The following is a 17,693-nucleotide window of genomic DNA, read 5'->3' on the forward strand; positions in this document are numbered from 1 at the left end:
TCTCCTCCCCCCAACCCCAAAACCAAGATGAAAGCAGAGACTGAAGTCATGTTTATTGGGAGACAGGGGCATGCTAGGATCAGGAGTGTGTGTCCGTTGGGGAGGGAGGTGTCGAGACTGGTTCCTAACACCCCCTCGGGGACTCATTCCTGGATGTAGAGGTTGCTGGGGGCAGTGGGATCGTCTGCTGGGCGCGTCTCCACCACCACAGGCCTGGGGAAGGAAAAGAGAAGTCAGTTCATTCACTCATTTGTTCATTCACTCATTTGCAGAGAAGTTGATAGAGTTTGTGCCAGCATAGTGCTGGGTAGAGCAGTGGATGAGCAGACACGGCCCCTGCCCTCAGGAGACCAACATGAACCAGTGAATTAGATGAGTACAAAGAAGCTTGAAGCACACAGCAGGGAAACCCAGCTCAAGGGGTCAGCCAAGGTGTCCCTAAAGAATGGATGGTGGAGCCTGAAAGAAGCTCAGGAGGGAACCTGGTGAAAGGGCAGGGATGAGTGTTCTGGGCAGAGAGAACAGCCTGGGTAAAGGGCTTAGATGGGAGAGGGCGTGAGTGCACAAGTCATGGTTTGTGAGCTGTGACCAGAATTGGGTATTTATCTTGAGGCCACAGGAAGCTTTTAACCAGGTGGAGAGTGACACAATCAGATCTGGATTTTAAAAGGCCCCTCTGACATATTGAGAGATCAGAGAGATCCTTGAAGAAGCTCTCACTGGCTAAATCTGTGAGTATTTGTGCCTCAAAACAGATAATGATAGTAATAGATTATAACCCATAGAATAAAATGAAAACCAGCTTTCCTGGTGGTCCAGCAGTTAAGAATCTGCTTTGCAATACAAGGGACACCAGTTTGATCCCTGGCCCAGGAAAATCCCACTTCCCACAGAGCAGCTAAGCCCATGAGCCACAGCTGCTGAGCCTGTGTGTCCAGAGCCTGTGCTCCACCACGAGAGAAGCCACGACAATGAGAAGCCCACACACTGCAACGAAGAAGAGTGGCCCCCGCTCTCGGCAACTAGAGAAAAGTCTGTGTGTAACAACAAAGACCCACCACAGCCAAAAATAAACAATAAATCTTTAAAAACAAATAAAGTGGAGGATCCTTTTTTAAAAAAGAATAAACTAAAAACCCTTGAGACTATGCTGAAATACACACAAACACACAGTCATATATACACACATACATACAAATATACATACACACATACATGGTGGAGAAGGGACAGCTCTTTCCTACAGTAGAATGCCAACTTATAAATGTAGAAAGAATGATAGAAATAGGAAACTCACCATTTAATAGGCTCAGGCAAAAATCATCAAGTCATGGTAAAATTAGGTGAAACAATAGTTTTACATTGTTTCAAGAAATTACCCTAAAGGATACTTATTTATACAGAGGAAAGAAGAGTAGCATTATAGTCAAGAAAGCTGGCTCATTCCATTTTAACCAAGTGACCGACCAAAGATAACCTCACCAGTAGCGGGACAAAGTGATACACACTTCCTGATCTGATGCAGTGAGAAGGACACCCCATCACTTCTGTGGTATTCCTGCCCCAAACGTGTAGCCTGGAAACCTCAAACCCAACTAAGGGACATTCTGAAAAACAAATTTCCTGTGCTCTTCACAAGCGTCAAGGTCACGAAAAGCACAGAAAGTCTGAAGAACGTTCCAGGCACAAGACTAAAGAAACATGACCCCAAAATGCAGCCTATAATCCTGGATGATATCATGGACCAAAAAAAAAAAAAAATAGTATTATTTTTTGGTTACAAAGAGCATCATTGGAAAAACTGGTGAGACTTGAGTGGGTGTGTGAAATTAGAAGATAGTGCTATCTCCGTGCTCTTTTCTTGATTTTGACAGCTGTATTGTGGTTTGTAAGAGTATGTCCTTGCCTTGATTTAGGAAACACACACTGAAGTATTTTGGGGTAAACTGGCATCAGGCTTGCAATTCATGTGCCAAAAGAAAAAAATTACACATATATCCAAGGCAAGAATAAAGCAAATGTGGTTAAAAATAATATACAGGGAATCTGGGTGAAGGGGATACAGAATTCTTAAATTTATTTTGGCAACTTCTCTGAGTCTAAATTTGTATCAACATATCAATAAAAAGTTAAAAAAAGAATGAAAATTCCACCTTCGGGCTTCCCTGGTGGCTCAGTGGTGAAGAACCTGCCTGCCAATGTGAGAGACACGGATCCAGCCCCTGATCTGGGAAGATCCCACGCACCATGAGGCAACTAAGCCCGTGCACCACAACTATTGAGCCCGTGCTCTAGAGCCCGGGAGCCACCACACAGCCGAAGCACAGCCAAAAATAAATTGATTAATTAAAAAAGTTTTAACAAAAGAAAATTCCACCTTGGCTGCTCTGTGGGGAATAGACTATAGGGGACAAAGATAGAAGCAGGGAGACCAGGCAAGAGGATGTCCAGGCCAAAGATACAGAGGACTGGGGACACCTCAAGATACCCTCTTTACCTCCAAAGCACCCCCCCTCCCTGGTCCTCTGTCCTCTTCCCCAAGTTCATACCTGGGGGAGCCAAGCAGACGGAAGGTGAGGGTGGGGTCTCTGAGCTCCTGCAGCAGCTGGGGGAAAAGGTGCTGTATCAGTGTCTAGAAGACTCCTCCCCTCTCCCTTAAAGAGAGTAAGGGGCAAGGTCTCTGAACTCCTCAGGTCCAGAAATAATCTTGGCTGCTAACACCACTCATCAACTGTGTGACCTCAGGCAAGATACTTAACCTCTCTGCACCTCAGAGAACTAACCTTTGAAATCATAATACCTACCTGACAGGTGATCCCGAAGATTAAGAATACAAAAGTGTAAGGGCAGAGCCTGACACATGGTGTTCTGTGAATTAAGCATCATTTTCACTCCATTTTCCGGATGAGAAAAGTGAGGCACAGAAAGATTAAGTCATTTGCCTAAAATCATTCAGCTGGACTCCAACCCAGGCAGTCTGGTCCATGCTTTTAACCCGCTTGTCTCTATCTGTGACCCCATTTTACAGTTGGGAGCCGGAGGGAGTCTCAGAAAGATGCAAAGTCACACAATGACCCTGGATGAGCTCTGGTCCCAAGAGACACTGGAGCAGAGAAGGGGACCTGTCTGAACTGAGCCTAGAGGAAGCGTCACCTCCAGGGACTTTACACGCTGAGTTTGTTCTCCCAATCGATCTGATGCGTGAGATGACTGACGTGGGAGTGGCTTGCGGGTGCTAGGAGGGAGGAGCTTACCTGGTCCGAGCCTAGAGCCCACACCTGCACTCCATGCTTCCAGAAGGCCTGGAGCCGACCCCCGACCATAGCTGGGAGAAAAGCAGTGCCTGTTACCCTTGGGTTTCACTTAAGCCTCCAACCTGGACCCCGGACCCCGGAATTATCATTCCGGCACATACCCACGGCCTCCACTGCTTCAGTCATGGGGATCTCTGGAGTTCGAAGCCCCCGGACAGGGGCCCCCTCTGGGGTTACCAGCTTCAGGGACCCTAGAAGGAGGTAGAGAAGGGACTTTAAGAGCAGTAAGCGGGCTTGAGAAGGTTATCGAGGGACCGGACAATACGTTCAGTGTAAGAAGCAAAACAGGACGAATAAGGACTGGAGGCGCTCAGCGTTTCTGAGAGGTGCGGGGCCTGGGGGTCGGTATCTAGGAACAGTGGAGGCAAGGGAGGAAGGAAAGTTCTTACCATCCATCAACACCATCACCTTGTCTTCCTCGACCTGAGTCACCTGTACTGGTCCCTTGTGCTCTGCTTGAGAGATCCGGGTTCAGGGACCAATTTCACCGCATTACGCCTTCCTCCGCTAGGCTCCCCTCTTCATTCCCAAGCAATCGGGCTAAACCGCGCCCATCACAGAATTCCCCACTCCCCATCATCAATCTCACTAATTATATATACCCAATGTTCTCCCGCCCCGCTCTCGGTTCATCCCCTTTCCCAGTTACGCCTCAGGCTAAGCACCGCCCAGCCACTCAGACCCAACTCAACCCAACTGATAAGCCTCACCCGTCCCAGAGCCTGCCCGACTCACCCGTGCTCATCTCGCCCAGCCAGCAGGAGAGCGCACCGAAGCGCACGGTGTGGAAGAGCACCGACTTCGCCGGCCTTCCGGGGCTCACGCCGATGCACACTGAGGGCAGCTCGGAGCCTGGCCCGGTCAGCAGTGCAAACACCGGCAGAGGCGTAGGGAGCGGGAACAGCACCTGCTGCGGGCCACGCAGGGAGGGGCGGGCTCAGAGGAGGACGGGGCGGGGCCTGGGGCGGGGCCTGAGGGGCGGGGTCTTGGAGGACAGTGGGCTTGGGGCTTCCGAAGTATTTCCCCTCCCCACCAAGTATTTCTTGAGCCCTCAGTTTTGGGAAGCACCATCTAGAAACTTCACGGGGGTGAGGCCTCAAAAGGCTTAGAAAATTACGGGTGGAGTGAGGGCCGGAGCTTAAGGATCAGAAAGACTTCAGGGGAGAAGCCTCCAGGTGGGCGGAGCCTTGGGGAGATTGTGGGAGGCCTCGGGTGGAAGCCCAGGTTCGCGGAGCTCGCTGCAGAAGCGTAGAGTGGACGGCCCCAGCCACCCAAACTGACAAAGCCCCTAGCGTCTCCAGGCTCCCTACCCGGACCAGCAGGAACTTGTTCATGGGCTGGTACCACTGAAGCAGGACCACGGATGTCTCCAAAGCCCCACACAGGAACGGGCCTCCGGAGCTGGTGCCCTCCGCTGTGGAGGCGGGTAAGCAGCGGTCAATGCTCTCTCCTGCGACCCCTCGCCCCCAAAGGCCACACACCTCTCCCCAGGCTCTACTTACCCTGCCTTAACTCTGCAACCCTCTCCCGTGGTAAGGGAGTCCAAGTCCCACCCTTGGTCCTGCCCGCTGTCTGCCCACCCCTGGGGTTCTCACCCACACAGCACGCCCGGCAGCCTTTGGTGTCTGGGATCTTAGTGGAGACTATGTTCTTCCTGCGGCAGAAGGTAGGCATGAATGGGGGCGAGGGACGGCAGGAATGGGGCATTAGAGGGGTCAGTGGTACCACTAGGGGCTGGTACCTTGCCAGTAGCCGGTGGGGGCTAATGTGAGCGATGGGGCTTCCTGCTCTGCCCTCTTTCCGTTCCAGCAGGCCCAGGATGCTATGAGAATACAGGTAGGGGGTCTTTCCTGCAGTGTGTGTGTACATAGGGAAAGCAGGCAGTTATAGGCTACTGCACACTCCCACCCTTCCCTCAGCCCATCACTTGGCCCCGTCCCTTTTAAATGCCCAAGTCTTCAAGTCTCAAGCACCTTTATTTATTCATTTTTTCATGCAACATGTTTAAAAATTTTTTTTTGGCTGTGCCCCATGGCATGTGGGATCTTAGTTCCCTGACCAGGGATTGAACCCATGCACACTGCTGTGGAAGTGTGGAGGCTTAAACACTGGACCACCAGGAAGTGCCGGTGCAACATATTTTAAATGTGCGCTATAGGCCAGGCACTGTGCTTGGCTCTGGTGAACAATGGTAAGTAAAATAAATATGTTCCCTACCCTCATAGTACTTGTGGCCACATGAGAAATGACAGACACTGAACAATCAGATGAAGTTACACATATTACAAAGTTCAAGAAGGAACATCTAGAAATTCTGCAAAAGTCTGTCATCACAGATGTGATATGAATGAGCTCACTCATTCTATTTGGCTCGGGGTCTCCTCATAAATTAGAAATTCTTTTACACAAAGTGTTTATAGAACAATGACACAAAATTTTAATCCACAACCTGCTTACTCCATTTTAGTAAAGCATGGACCAAGTATTGTCAAAGAAAGGCAAAGACTGACTTCTTGTGAAAATTACCTCAAAACTGACTTGAGAGGTGGGCACTATTGTGAGCCCCATTTTAAAGATGGGGAAACAGAGGCCTAGGAAGAAGTGTCTTGCCCCAAGTCCCACAGTGAAAAGGTGGCTGGAATTTGAACTGTAGTCTCTGCGCAGGGGGAGCCTAATTGTTTTCTCTGTGCCCACCTATTTCCCAACCTCCTGACCTTTGACCCCTTAAGTTCTGACCCCCAGCCCTCCCACCCAAGCCACAGCCAGACCTGAGAGAGACATGAGGACATTGTTGATGGAGTACACCCAGGTAGTCCGGCCAGAAAATAGCTGCAGGGCAAGGGGGAGATGGCTCCTGTAAGACCCCAGCAACCCCAACTCCAGCCCCCACCCTTGGCCCCCCTTGACCCACCCCAGGGACTGCCTCTCACCATCTCCAGCGTAGCCTCCTGGTCATTTCGGTTCAGGATAAAAATGCCTTCCTCAGCCCCCAGGAGCAGGTGCTGGTCTAGGGGGCAGACATGATGATGCTGGGATCTGCTTCATCACATGGGCCCTCCCAGACCTCATATGACCCCAAACACTGATGCTGTTCTTCGATTCTCTACTCTCCCCCACCACACTGACATTTCCAGCCTTTGTTTTCACAAATCTGAACTCAAACCCTGACCAGTTCCCTTGAGCTGGTCTCATTCTCACCAGCCTCTGACTTTCCCTGTTCTGGTGGTTCTCCCATCTCTGACCTGCAAACCTGACCATCTGTCCCCTCAATTCTGACCCCAACATCAGACATGTCTTCCCCAGTAGTCCTCTCAATTCTATCTGTTTTTCTCCCCAGTTTTGGTCCCTGAATGCTAATCCTATCTCATCACTGATGCTCAAATTCAAATAACCTTACATATGGCTCTTTGTGTCCAGTGTGACCCCACAAGCTCTAATACTGTTTCCTTAACATTTACCCCTCACTGACTTGGATCCCAAAACTCTGTCCCTTTCTGCTACATTCTAATCCCTAAAACTCCTGACCCCAAATTGCTGATCCCAGTCTCTCTACCATTAACCTCCAACTAAGGCTGTGTGTGTGCGCGCGCGCGCGTGTGTGTGTGTGTGTGTGTGTACACACGCAGTTGTGTCTGACTCTTTGAGACCTCATGGACTATAGCTCACCAGGCTCCTCTGACCATGGGATTTTCCAGGCAAGCATACTGCAGTGGGTTGCCATTTCCTTCTCTGGGGCAACTGAGGTTAATGGGGTCCAACTGTCCCAGATCTTATACACTGAACTCTGACCTTTCTGGTTTATCTGACACTCCTTTTTAAAATTCCTATTTTATTTATCTATTTTTTTTTGTGGCCACACTGTGCAGCATGTGGGATCTTAGTTCCCCAGCCAGGGATCAAACCTGTGCCCCCCTGCAGTGGAAGCTCAGAGTCTTAACCACTAGACCCTCAGGGAAATTCCATATCTGACACTCTTGACCTCCAAACTAATTTCCCTAATCTTCACTCTCAAACTCTGCTTCAGTCTACCCAGCTTTGATCCCTAAACCCCAGCTGTAACTCCTGGCTCTGCCCCTGCCTTCACTCTGCCACTCCCTACTGTATTAAGACACTTCCCCTCTCCCTGACTTTCTGCCTTCCACTAAGAGTCCTCCCCAACCCTGCCACATTCTCCATGGCCCTCCTGAGTACTCACCCTTGGTGGAGGGGTGCGTCCAGGCCGCCGTGCTGTGGATCCGGAGGGGGCAGCCATTGAACAACTTGACGAGAAGGGCACATCCCTGGGTGGGCCATGGGGGGACGGGGCAGCAGCAGATCCAGCAAAAGGGGGAGGGGACAGGAAGGCATAGTGGTTAAGACTCAGAAGCAAGAGTGGCAAGGTTCAAATCCCGCCTCTGCCTGCTCAAAGGTTTATGACCTTGGAAACTGTTTAACCCCTCTGTGCTTCAGTTTCCCCATTTTGAAATGGCAGATAATATGTGTTTCTGCAGTATCTGCAGGATGGCATCCCTGACTCACAGGACATGAGTTTGAGCAAACTCCAGCAGAGAGCGAAGGACAAGGCAGCCTAGCATGCTGTAGTCCACGGGGTCACAAAGAGTCGGCATGACTTAGTGACTGAACAACAACTGCGGTATCTAGCTCTATCTGTGCAGGTACACACCACGTAAAGACACGACATCAGGGTCTTGCACAGAGGCTCTGCTCAGCTAATGTCACCTGTCATTAGTCTTCCCTGCCCCACCCCCGACTCCCACCAGGCATCCCCAGCTGCATCCGGAGATATCAATCCTCAGCATCACTGGCCTCACCTTTCTCTTCATCTTTTCCTTCTTGGGGGGCAACAGTGGGGGCTGGTCAGGCTCTCGAGGGGCTGGGTTCCAGAGTGAGGGTTCTGAGATGGGGAGGGGAAAATCAGCCCCCAAAGCCCCCCGATCCCTGCCCAACCCCCACCTTCACCCACCTCCCACCCCAGCCTGCCCTGTTACCTGAGTGGGCAGTGAGGTGGGGGCTTCGGGTGGCTGGGGGAGGCCCGAGATGGGGGGTTCGTGGGGGAGGCCCACTGGCACAGCGGACCAGCACCCCCGGGCTCAGCTGGCCATCATCCCCAGTCCCCCCGGGACCCTCATCTGATGGAGAACGGAACTTGGGCTTTGGAGAGAGAGGAGGAGGGTGGGGAATACATTAGATCAACTCAGAGAGAAGGCACCTTGCCAACCACCTCTGCCAGAACCGACATTAGGTCATGGCTCTGTGACATCTAACCACCCCTCCAACCTTCCCCTCTGACCCATGCCCCAGAATCAACATACTCCAGCAACTAAAGGGGAAGGGTTGGGTGCAGCGGGGTTTCCAACGACCAGCTACTGACCAGCATCCATTGGGCTAAATATTCTGAGTCCCACCCCTAGGGTCAGGGATGCCATTTCCAGATCCCAGTCATCCCAGTCTCTCAGATCTCAAAGGACCTGGTGTCCCAGACTCCAGCCCAAGAGAGCTTAGTATCTCAGTGCCTATGGGCCCTGGCCTCCTGGCCCCCTGCCCCCCATCTCTGTCCCAGGGCCTTACCTTGGGGGGCAGTGGAGGAGGTGTGTCTTCTGCAGGGGCAGGGCTGGAACACAAAGATGGGGTCAGTAGGCGGGGGGTGTGGCAACAAGGCCTGGGGACGGTTGGGGCTAGAGGTCTGAGCTCAGGAGGGTCAGAGGGTGACTTGATCTGGGGCTCGAGCTGAGGGCTAAAGGACTGATGACCATGATGATAATGGTACCAGTAACTCTTAGATATCAAGTGCTGACTGCATCAAGTCTCTGCAACTTCACACCCACCTAGGAACACAGACTATACGGTGCTCCCGGGGGTCAGGTTCTCACCTGGTGCACGTGAGTCTATTACAGACGAGAGGTGTGCAATGGACAGGTGGGCCCTGAGGCTGACACAGGCCTGGGGCTGGGGGAGATGGGGGCCTGGGCCAACTGCTGGGGTTGAGGTTGGGTCTGGGGCTGAGGGCCTGACATGGGGGAAGGTTTGGTCTGAGGGTGGGTGAGAAGATGAAGAAAGATGAGGGCCCCAGGGGTTAAAGGTTAGGGCAGCAGTTGAGGCCTGGGGGTGAGAGGAACATCTGGCAGGAGCTGGGGACTGGAAGGTAGCAGAGGACCCAGGGTTGAGTTGGCTGGGATTGGAGAGGAAGGAAAGGGGAGTCAGGGGTTGGAGGTGAAGGAAGGTGGGGATATTGAGGGTCCGGTCAGGGGTCAGGGGTCAAGGATCAGCACTGAGTAGTAGAAGGGAAGCAGGGCTGAGGCTGGGATCGGGGGAAGGAAGATGGGTTGTAGGAAGGCGAGGGCTGGGTGGGGGCCTGCAGAGCTCTTACATGTCCACGTCGTCATAGTCATCATCAGACTCTGATAGGTTCCTCCTGAGAAGGAACAGGCATGAGCCTTGGGTGGTCCCCACGCACATCCCTGCCCCACTCCCACCCTGAGGGTCCCTGACCTAGGACTGCTGCTCTTGAAGTCTTCAGGGGGCTGTAGGAGAGCCTGCGGGATAGTAAAGGGTCAGCAGTGGCCCAGGGGGAGAGGAGGGCGGCTGGGCAGTCAGGGAGGATCTCACCGTGTCCACCGGGGGCCTGGACTCCATGCCTCTGAGCTTCCTGAACTCCATGTGCCGCCCTGGGGGATTGGTGGGGGTGGGTCACACAGTGAGCTGGGTATGAGGATTTGGGAACAGAAAAAATAGAAGTGGGGGTGGGCTCTGGGGTCAGGATCTTAGCACTGGAGCAGTCCCTATAGGGAAGGGATCCTGGTTTACAGGGGTCTCATCTGGGGGCTCCCGAGGTAGCACCAGTGATAAAGAATCCACCTGCCATCGCAGGGGATGTGGGTTGGATCCCTGGGTCGGGAAGATCCCCTGGAGGAGGGCATGGCAAGCTGCTCCAGTATTCTTGCCTGGAGAATCCCATGGACAGAGGATCCAGGTGGGCTAGTCCACGGGGTCACAGAGAGTCGGACACAGCTGAGCCTATACAGCATTTAGGGGTCAGGAATGGAGATCAGGGAGGTGGGGGTTCAAAATGGGTATAGAGTGGTTGCTTTTAGGTTCCATTTGGGGATCAGGGAACAAAGATTCCTGAGGTCTCTGGGAGTCCTGGTGGTTACGGGAAGCCTCATGAGGTCTGTTTGCAGGACAGAGAGGTGGGGGTCTCCAGAGGCATTTTGTAGACCAGGTAGTGGTGAGGCCCTCTGGGGTCTCCTGCAGAGTCAGATGGTGATGGGGGTCTCTGAGGGTCTATTTGGAAGTGATGAGGGTCTCTAGGGCAATCTGACGAGAGGGCATCTCCTGGATTGTAGAGTCAGGTGTCCAGAAACGTAAAGATTCTCTACTCACGACAGCAATCTGCATCTGGGATCCCCAGAGAGCTGGCCCGATGGGTGGATCGGATCCGCCGAGGGATGGCCGGGGGGAGCTGGGCAGAGCGGCAGCTGCATCAGACCCAAGGTCCTCCAGCAGCAGCCCCCCCACCCTGTGGGTCCAGCCCAGAGTCCTGGGCCCTCCCATAACCCATGTGCCCCCAAAGCCCTGTGCCAAGCCACCACCCCATCCTCCCTGGCTCTTTTCTGAGAGAGGCAGCAAGGGGGCGCTCCAGGCAGGGAAACAGGCTGAGCAAAGGCGAGCTGGTCCCTCACCTCAGGGTCTTCATCTTCAATCTCGCCCACAGGGGCCCCCTTCCCGGGGTTCCTCAGTTTGTCCAGAAGATCTAGGATCAGGCCCCTGTTGAGCCCAGGCTGGGATACCAGTTGATGCTGGAGGAGGGAAGGAGGGTGTCAGCAGATAGGGGGCGGGACTGGAAGGAGGGGGTTGGGATGGGGCTGGAGAACTCGTCTAAGAGGAAACTGGGGGGGAAGTTGCCAACAGAGGAAGAAGGCAGGGAATTCTGGGGAGCAGCAACCTGGGGGATTCTGAGGTGTCTGAAGAGATTAGAAGAATGTGAGGTATTTTGCAAAACTCTAGAAGTGTCTCAGAGGGGACTGGAGTTCCCCTGGAATTCCGGAGCACACCCAGGAATGGGTCCTGAGGCCCTTAGGAATTTGTGAGATTTAAGAACTCAGTGTAGGGAACTTTGCTGGCGGTTCAGGGGTTGAGAATCTGCCTGCCAATGCAGGGGACACAGGTTCTATCCCTGGTATGGAAAGATCCCACAAGTCGCAGAGCAGCGGAGCCCCTGAGCCACGACTACTGAGCCCCTGTGCCCTAGAGCCCGTGCTCCACAGTGAGAAGCCACCCCAGCGAGAAGCCCGTGCGCTGTGGTGAAGAGAGGAAAGGCCACGGGCAGCAGTGAAGACCCAGCACAAAGAAAGCAAAAAAGGGGGCCTGGGAATCAATTTGGAGAGTCTCGAGGGTCCTGGGGAATTCAGAGGGACCAGCGACTTTGAAAGGGCCATGGGGGTTCCGTGAAATGAAATGATCAGCGTTGTAGAGGCCCTGGGGAATTCCGGGGGTGAGTTTGGGAAGGCTTCTCAGGGGAGGGAGGCTTACAGTGAGCATCTTGGTGGCACTGGGTCGCTTCTTGGGGCTCTTAGTGAGGGTGACTTTGACGAAGTTGTGGAAAGCAGCCGACCTTGGGAGGAAGAAGGTGAATTCTGGGGTGAGGGGACCAGAGGCCCTCCCATCTGACCATCACCCTCGGCCCCGCCCTCCCTCCTCCACGTGCCCCTCTCCTACCATTTGCCTTTATCCTTTAGCCTGGGCGGCTGGTAGCCACTCTTGGTCATGAGGAAGAGAACCCTGGAAGAGTAAGGACAGAGCATGGGGCTTAGACTTCCAGTGGCGGCCAGACCTCGCGGCTGCAGGGGCCCCTAATAGCACTGAGGTCGGCAGGGAGCAAAGGGAGGGACAGAACAAGAATGACGGGTATGTTTCACAAGGCATGGGGTGCCCCTTTGAGGGGACACCAGCAGGCTCAGGGGGAGCCTCAAGATGGGGCTCCCTAAATCGGGGCCCCTAGTATGGAGGGATGGAGAAAAGGCTTTCTGGGTTGAGGGGCTCCTGAGGGTCTCAGATTGGGCTCAGAGTAAGCGGGGGGTTCTCCTCTAGGGGGTCTTGAGGTGGAGAAACAGGCTGGGGGGCTGGTGTTCAGGGTCAGAGTTGAGTGGGGTCTCTGGGACCAGGGGGACCTGCCACATCTACCTACCTGAGAGGGTGCACGTCAAAGAGTGGTGGCTGTAGCTCGGCTAATTCGATGGCTGTGATGCCCAGGGACCAGATATCACACAGTTCATTGTATCCCCCCTTCAGGGCCACGGCCGCCACTTCCGGAGCCATCCTAGGGGCAGAGACCCTCGGAGAACCAAGGAGTGACACAAGAAGGGGAAGGGGAGAAGAGGAGAATGGGCAGGCATAGAGAGAGCCAGATGCAGAGGGAAACATAAAGGTGGAGAGAGACAGAAATCAAGACTTCCCTGGTGGACCAGTGGCTGAGACTCCACACTCCCAGTGCAGGGGGCCTGAGTTCGATCCCTGGTCAGGGAACTAGATCCCACATGCTGCAACTAAGACCCAGCACAATCAAATAAATATTAAAAAAATAAAAAGATGGAGAGAGATAAAGGCAGAGAGATAGAGACAGGCTGGAAGATGGAGACTAAGAGAGAGACAGTGAGACAAATGTGGACAGATATGGAAAGACAGACAGACCAGGATAAAAATCAACATAAACACTGGGAGGAATGGCCGGAGGGTGCACAGAGAGACCTAGGTAAATGGAAAACTCCAAAAAGACCCAAAGAGCAGATACACCGTTCGTTTACCGTCTGAGCTACCAGGGAAGTCCGGTCCAGAGAAAGGTAGAGGTGGGCAAAAAAGCCAGTACAGAGATTCCCAGAGATCTGGGCTGGTGAAAGCCAAGCCACCCCACACCACTCCTAGCTGCCAGCCAGGCATCCCTCACCAGTAGGGCGTCCCAATGAAAGAGAGGCGTCGAGCTAGCGTTGCCCCGATCTGGGCCGAGATACCAAAGTCAGCTGGAGACAGAAGGAGAGACATAGTGACCTGGGGTCCCCTGTCCCCTCAGTCTCCCCTCAGGCCCTCAGTCAGCCCCTCTCCCCATCCCCACCAGCCACACTCACCCAGTTTGACCTCCCCAGCATCGTTGATGAGGATGTTGGCTCCCTGGGGAAGAGGGAGGGATTCGAGGCTGTCAGAGATACCCCCAAGTCCAACGCTGCTGACACTCCCTGGCCCCACGACACCCTGACCCTCCTGACTCCTGTCTCCCGGGTCCCCCACCCACCAAGGCCATCTCTCTGCCCCTAGATCACCTTGATGTCCCGGTGGATCTTCTTCTGTGAGTGCAGATAGGCCAGTCCCTGGGGAGGAGGGCAGAAGTGGGGGCTATGAGCATCCAGAGGCAGGAGCAGGGCCCTGCCCCACCCCAAGCCCAGAGAGCATCCCCTTACCTGGAGCACTTCCCGGCAGACGTAGCTGATCTGGAGCTCCGACAGGGAGCCTGTCACTGCAAAGGTCACCCAGGCACTGTGTTGGGTGCAGGCCAGACCCCTGGCCACCACCCACACCAGCTGAGAGGGTACCACGTAGGGAGGGGAGAACTGGGATGGGACAGGTGGAAGGAGGAGGCAGAGAGGCAGTCAGCAACAGATAGAGGCAGCGATGCAGGGAACCAGAGAGACTCATTCAACGTGATTATCTGCTGCATGTCTACTGTGTGCCAGCCACTGCGGCAGGCAGCAGGGATACAGCTGTGGACAAAAGAGGCAGAGATCCGTGCCCCCACGGAGAGAACGTTCTAGCCCAGGAGACAATGGCAGACAAGATAAACAGGTAAGATACATGATACACGAGACGCCAATAAATAGTAAGAAGAAAAATTAAGCAAGAAAAGATAACAGGAAATATGTGTGGGAAATATGTGTGGGAAGGAGTATGACATTTTACACAGGTTGATCAGCGAAGGTGACCCGGAGAAGGTGGCGGGGGTGGAGATGGGGAACAGTCCCACTCGGAAAGGGAAAGGCAAGTGCAAAGGCCCAGAAGCAGGGGAGTGCCCCCGGTGGGGCTGGAAAGCAGAGGAGTGGGTGGAGCAGGGTTGAGAGCGCCAGCCTGGGATTGCCAGTGGGGGCCAGACTCATGGGCGGTGTTGAGAAATGTGGGCTTTGCTCTGGGGGGAGGTGGAGGGCATGGGACAGCTCTGAGTGATGTCACCCTGTAGAACGAGGAAAGGCAGAGAGAGACGGGAAGAGACATAGAGAATCAGGAACAGACTCAAGCTGAGGCAAAGAAAGACAGACATGGCCAGAGACACCCCAAACTGGGAAAACAGACACAGTGAGAAAGAGAGACACAAAGGGGTGAGGAGAATACACCAGAGAGAGACAGCAGACTCAGGGGGTCAGAGACTCGGTCTGACGGGCTGGTGGGGTGAGTCACTTCCTCTCTGTGGGCCTCAGTTTCCCCCACCCGCCCTGAGGACTTCTTCATGAAGTCCTTCCTTTCCTGACATTTGAGGTCTAGGGTTGGAGGGAGACTGGGAGATGGTCAAAGATAGAGGTGCACATCAGAAATCTGATCAAGGCCCACCCCGCCCCCACCCTCCAGTGCTCCAAAAAAGTGAAAAGCAGGCTGAGTGAATCAGAAATGCATTCACTCATTAAATGAACAGATGGGCACTGACGATGAGTTAGAAACGCAGAAATACTCAAAGGCATGAATAGACCTCGGTGAGAAAATGCAGGCACGGGGGAAGACGGGGCAGGGAAAGTCAAGGGGATCGTTGCAGAAAAACCAGAGCTGGACTCTCAGGTCCTGAAGGATATAGGGTTCAGGGCCCACTTGGGTACCACAGTCTCCCCAGCATCTTCCAGGCCAGGCCTGGTGCAGAGGAGGGGCTCTGTGTGAAATATAGACCAGAAAGACAGTCCCTGGAGACACAAGGGTAGAGGGACAGGACAGGTGGATTGGAGGGCCAAGGGCTGCCTGGATCTCCTCTCCCCGCCACTCACCTTGGTAGATGTCCTGGAGAGAACCAGCCCCACAGAATTCCATGCAGATCCAGAGTTTCTGCAGCCTACAACGGTTCAAGAGCAATAATAATAATAACCATAATAAATCATTACTAGGACAGTTCCTGGCTCACTGTCCATCCTATCCTAGTTCAACAAGAACTTGAATGTAAGAGCTGTCATCTCTCTATTGCCTACCAGAGTGAGATCATCCCATTTTACAGATGGGGAGGCTGAGGCTCAGAGAAGAAAATATATATTTAGGTCCCTGGGCTCCTACCATGACGTTCTCTGTTGTCCCATGCTAACCTAGGAGACAGGGCAGAGACTTCACAGGTTGTGGACGTTCAAAGGGGACAGAGGAGCCCAGGATGCCGGGTCTCGGGGGCATAGATCATTCCTGGGGCATCTGGGATATTCAAGGGTCAGGGAAATTAGGGGTTCATATTAAAGGAACAGAAAGTGAAACTGGGGGACCTGCAAGTCAGAACGATTATCAGTTTTAGGGGGACTTGGTTTCACATTTGATTACCACAAAGGGATCAATTTAGTGAGAAATGCTAGTTAGTTATTGGAGATGAGATTTGGAGGTGCTCTGGTCAAACAAGTGGGACTTCGGGCTGGGGATCAAGTTAGGAGGCCTCAGTTAAAAATGGAGGTCCGGGATTAGAGGTTAGGTTGGGGGGGCCTGGTCAGGAATGGGAGTTGGGGGCTGGGCTGGGGGGCAGGGCAGGTCTGCGGCTCATCACCAGAGATAACTCCCATGGTAGGCCACGATGTTGGCGTGCCGACAAGTTTTCAAGATGAGGATTTCCTTCTGAAGGGTGGAAACATCATCGTCTGCGAGGAGGGGCAGAAGAGAAAAGGCTACTGCAGGGAGGGAGTATGGGGGAGATCCCAGGGTCCCAGGAGGTGGGGGCAGGGGAATGAGGGCCTGGGTCCTCTCCTCACCAGGCTCCATCTTCACCATCTTCAGTGCCACCAGGTCCCCTGTCACCTTCTCTCGAGCCTTGTAAAGGGGAAGTTGGCAGTCAGGCAGGCTCCATTTGCCCGAGGTCTTCCTCAGCATCCCTGAACCCAAGCCGAGGACTGGGACCCTCTCGCATCCCTATTCCTTCTTGGGGCTCACCCCCAAGGTCACGGGTTTGAGGGTGTCGGAGAATGAGGGGGGTTCCTCACCTTGAAAACTTCCCCATAGGTGCCGCCACCCAGCCGCTGCAGCAGGTCATAGTGGTCCCGGGGGTCCCTGTTAAAGATGTCAGGGTCTACGAGGTCCATTCCTGGGGGCCGGAGCTGGGCCTGCGCCCAGGGGCCAGCAGGGCCTCAGGGCTCCGAATGCTGGCACCTCCCTCCCTCCCCACACGCCCTGCACCCGCCTTGCCTCCACCGGCTGTGGGCTCCCCCCTCCCCACTCTCGCTTCCTGCCCCAGCACAGAGCTGTGCAGCCGGCGGCTCCACCCCCTGTCCCCTGAGCCCTGGCAGCCTGTGAGGGGCAGCTTGCCTTGGGACCCAGGGGACCCCCCCCCTCCACCTCCGGGGCCCTGGGCTGCATGTAAACCAGATGCAAACTATCTTCACTGTGACCTGGAGGGTGCCCTCACCCTCCCCCGTTCTGGGCAGCGGCTAAAAACTACACTTGAACCTCTGCTGAGTGCTGAGTGTTGGGCCACAACCTGGAGATGGCAGGTCTACACCGGGATGACCATGCAGCGTACATTATTGTTCACCCATACAGGGACACATACAGGCACTTGGCGGTAACTCCCTGTGTGGCGCGCAGGCCAGTCGACGTGCACACACCTGGATACCCGTGTGCACGTATGTGGATGTACCCAGAGCATATACACATAATGACACAAGCATGTGCAGCCATGCCTGCTGTGGACACATGCAGGGCGCTCGCCTTCACCCGCAAAACTGGAGCCTATGGGGACCGGGCGTGATCTGGCGGGGTCCACGAGCCCCTCCGTCCGCCCCTGCCGGGCTGAGCACAACAGCTTTGCGGGCCACTACCCTCGGCGTTAGGGTGAAGTGGGGGGGGACCAGCGTGGGGGACCTGCGAAGCTCAGGATCCTGCCTCAGGGGCCGAGGCCTGGGGCCAAGGGGACCTCAGAGAGCACCTTCTTCGGCACATGCCCATGGACCAAAAGGATTGTACTGATGGAACCCCAGCAGTTTTGAGTTCACAGCCGCGCGCATCGCAACGTGCGTCCACGCCGCCACGGATCAGTCTACTTCCCGGTAAGTCCACGCTCACGCGCCTGGGACTATAACTGGATACGCTAGGCCCGGGAAAAGCTTAGTCCCGCCCCCTCGCCGCGAGAAGGCGCCTGCGCACTTGGTTAGGCTAGGTCTTTTCTCGCGCCGTAGC

At 54.3% G+C, this 17,693-nt stretch overlaps 1 protein-coding gene across 5 annotated transcripts; it reads right to left on the bottom strand.

Moving 5' to 3' along the window:
• Positions 1-36: 36 nt before the first annotated feature.
• Positions 37-17,595, bottom strand: MAP4K1 (mitogen-activated protein kinase kinase kinase kinase 1). Of its 5 annotated transcripts, XM_044932287.2 has the most exons (32): positions 17,443-17,595; positions 16,502-16,568; positions 16,274-16,331; positions 16,072-16,162; positions 15,323-15,387; positions 13,763-13,818; positions 13,625-13,672; positions 13,433-13,475; positions 13,255-13,327; positions 12,499-12,630; positions 12,030-12,092; positions 11,844-11,925; positions 10,994-11,110; positions 10,695-10,773; positions 9,921-9,979; positions 9,804-9,847; positions 9,682-9,726; positions 8,883-8,925; positions 8,303-8,465; positions 8,126-8,208; positions 7,510-7,594; positions 6,245-6,321; positions 6,083-6,143; positions 5,056-5,164; positions 4,910-4,968; positions 4,625-4,728; positions 4,050-4,224; positions 3,704-3,769; positions 3,416-3,505; positions 3,255-3,325; positions 2,550-2,605; positions 37-213 (listed from the first exon to the last, which is right to left on the bottom strand). In XM_044932287.2, exons 1-32 carry the CDS (start codon positions 17,460-17,462, stop codon positions 144-146), a joined length of 2,454 nt encoding a protein of 817 aa, XP_044788222.1. In that variant the 5' UTR covers positions 17,463-17,595; the 3' UTR covers positions 37-143. The 5 variants fall into 5 exon arrangements, with proteins under 5 accessions (XP_044788222.1, XP_044788223.1, XP_006068763.1 ...); XM_044932288.2 differs by lacking the exon at positions 17,443-17,595 and having other exon boundaries at positions 9,804-9,835; positions 16,502-16,637; XM_006068701.4 differs by lacking the exon at positions 17,443-17,595 and having other exon boundaries at positions 3,704-3,766; positions 16,502-16,637.
• Positions 17,596-17,693: the final 98 nt, after the last annotated feature.

Source organism: Bubalus bubalis, chromosome 18 (assembly GCF_019923935.1).
Source record: "Bubalus bubalis isolate 160015118507 breed Murrah chromosome 18, NDDB_SH_1, whole genome shotgun sequence".
In the NCBI taxonomy this organism is placed as follows: domain Eukaryota; kingdom Metazoa; phylum Chordata; class Mammalia; order Artiodactyla; family Bovidae; genus Bubalus; species Bubalus bubalis.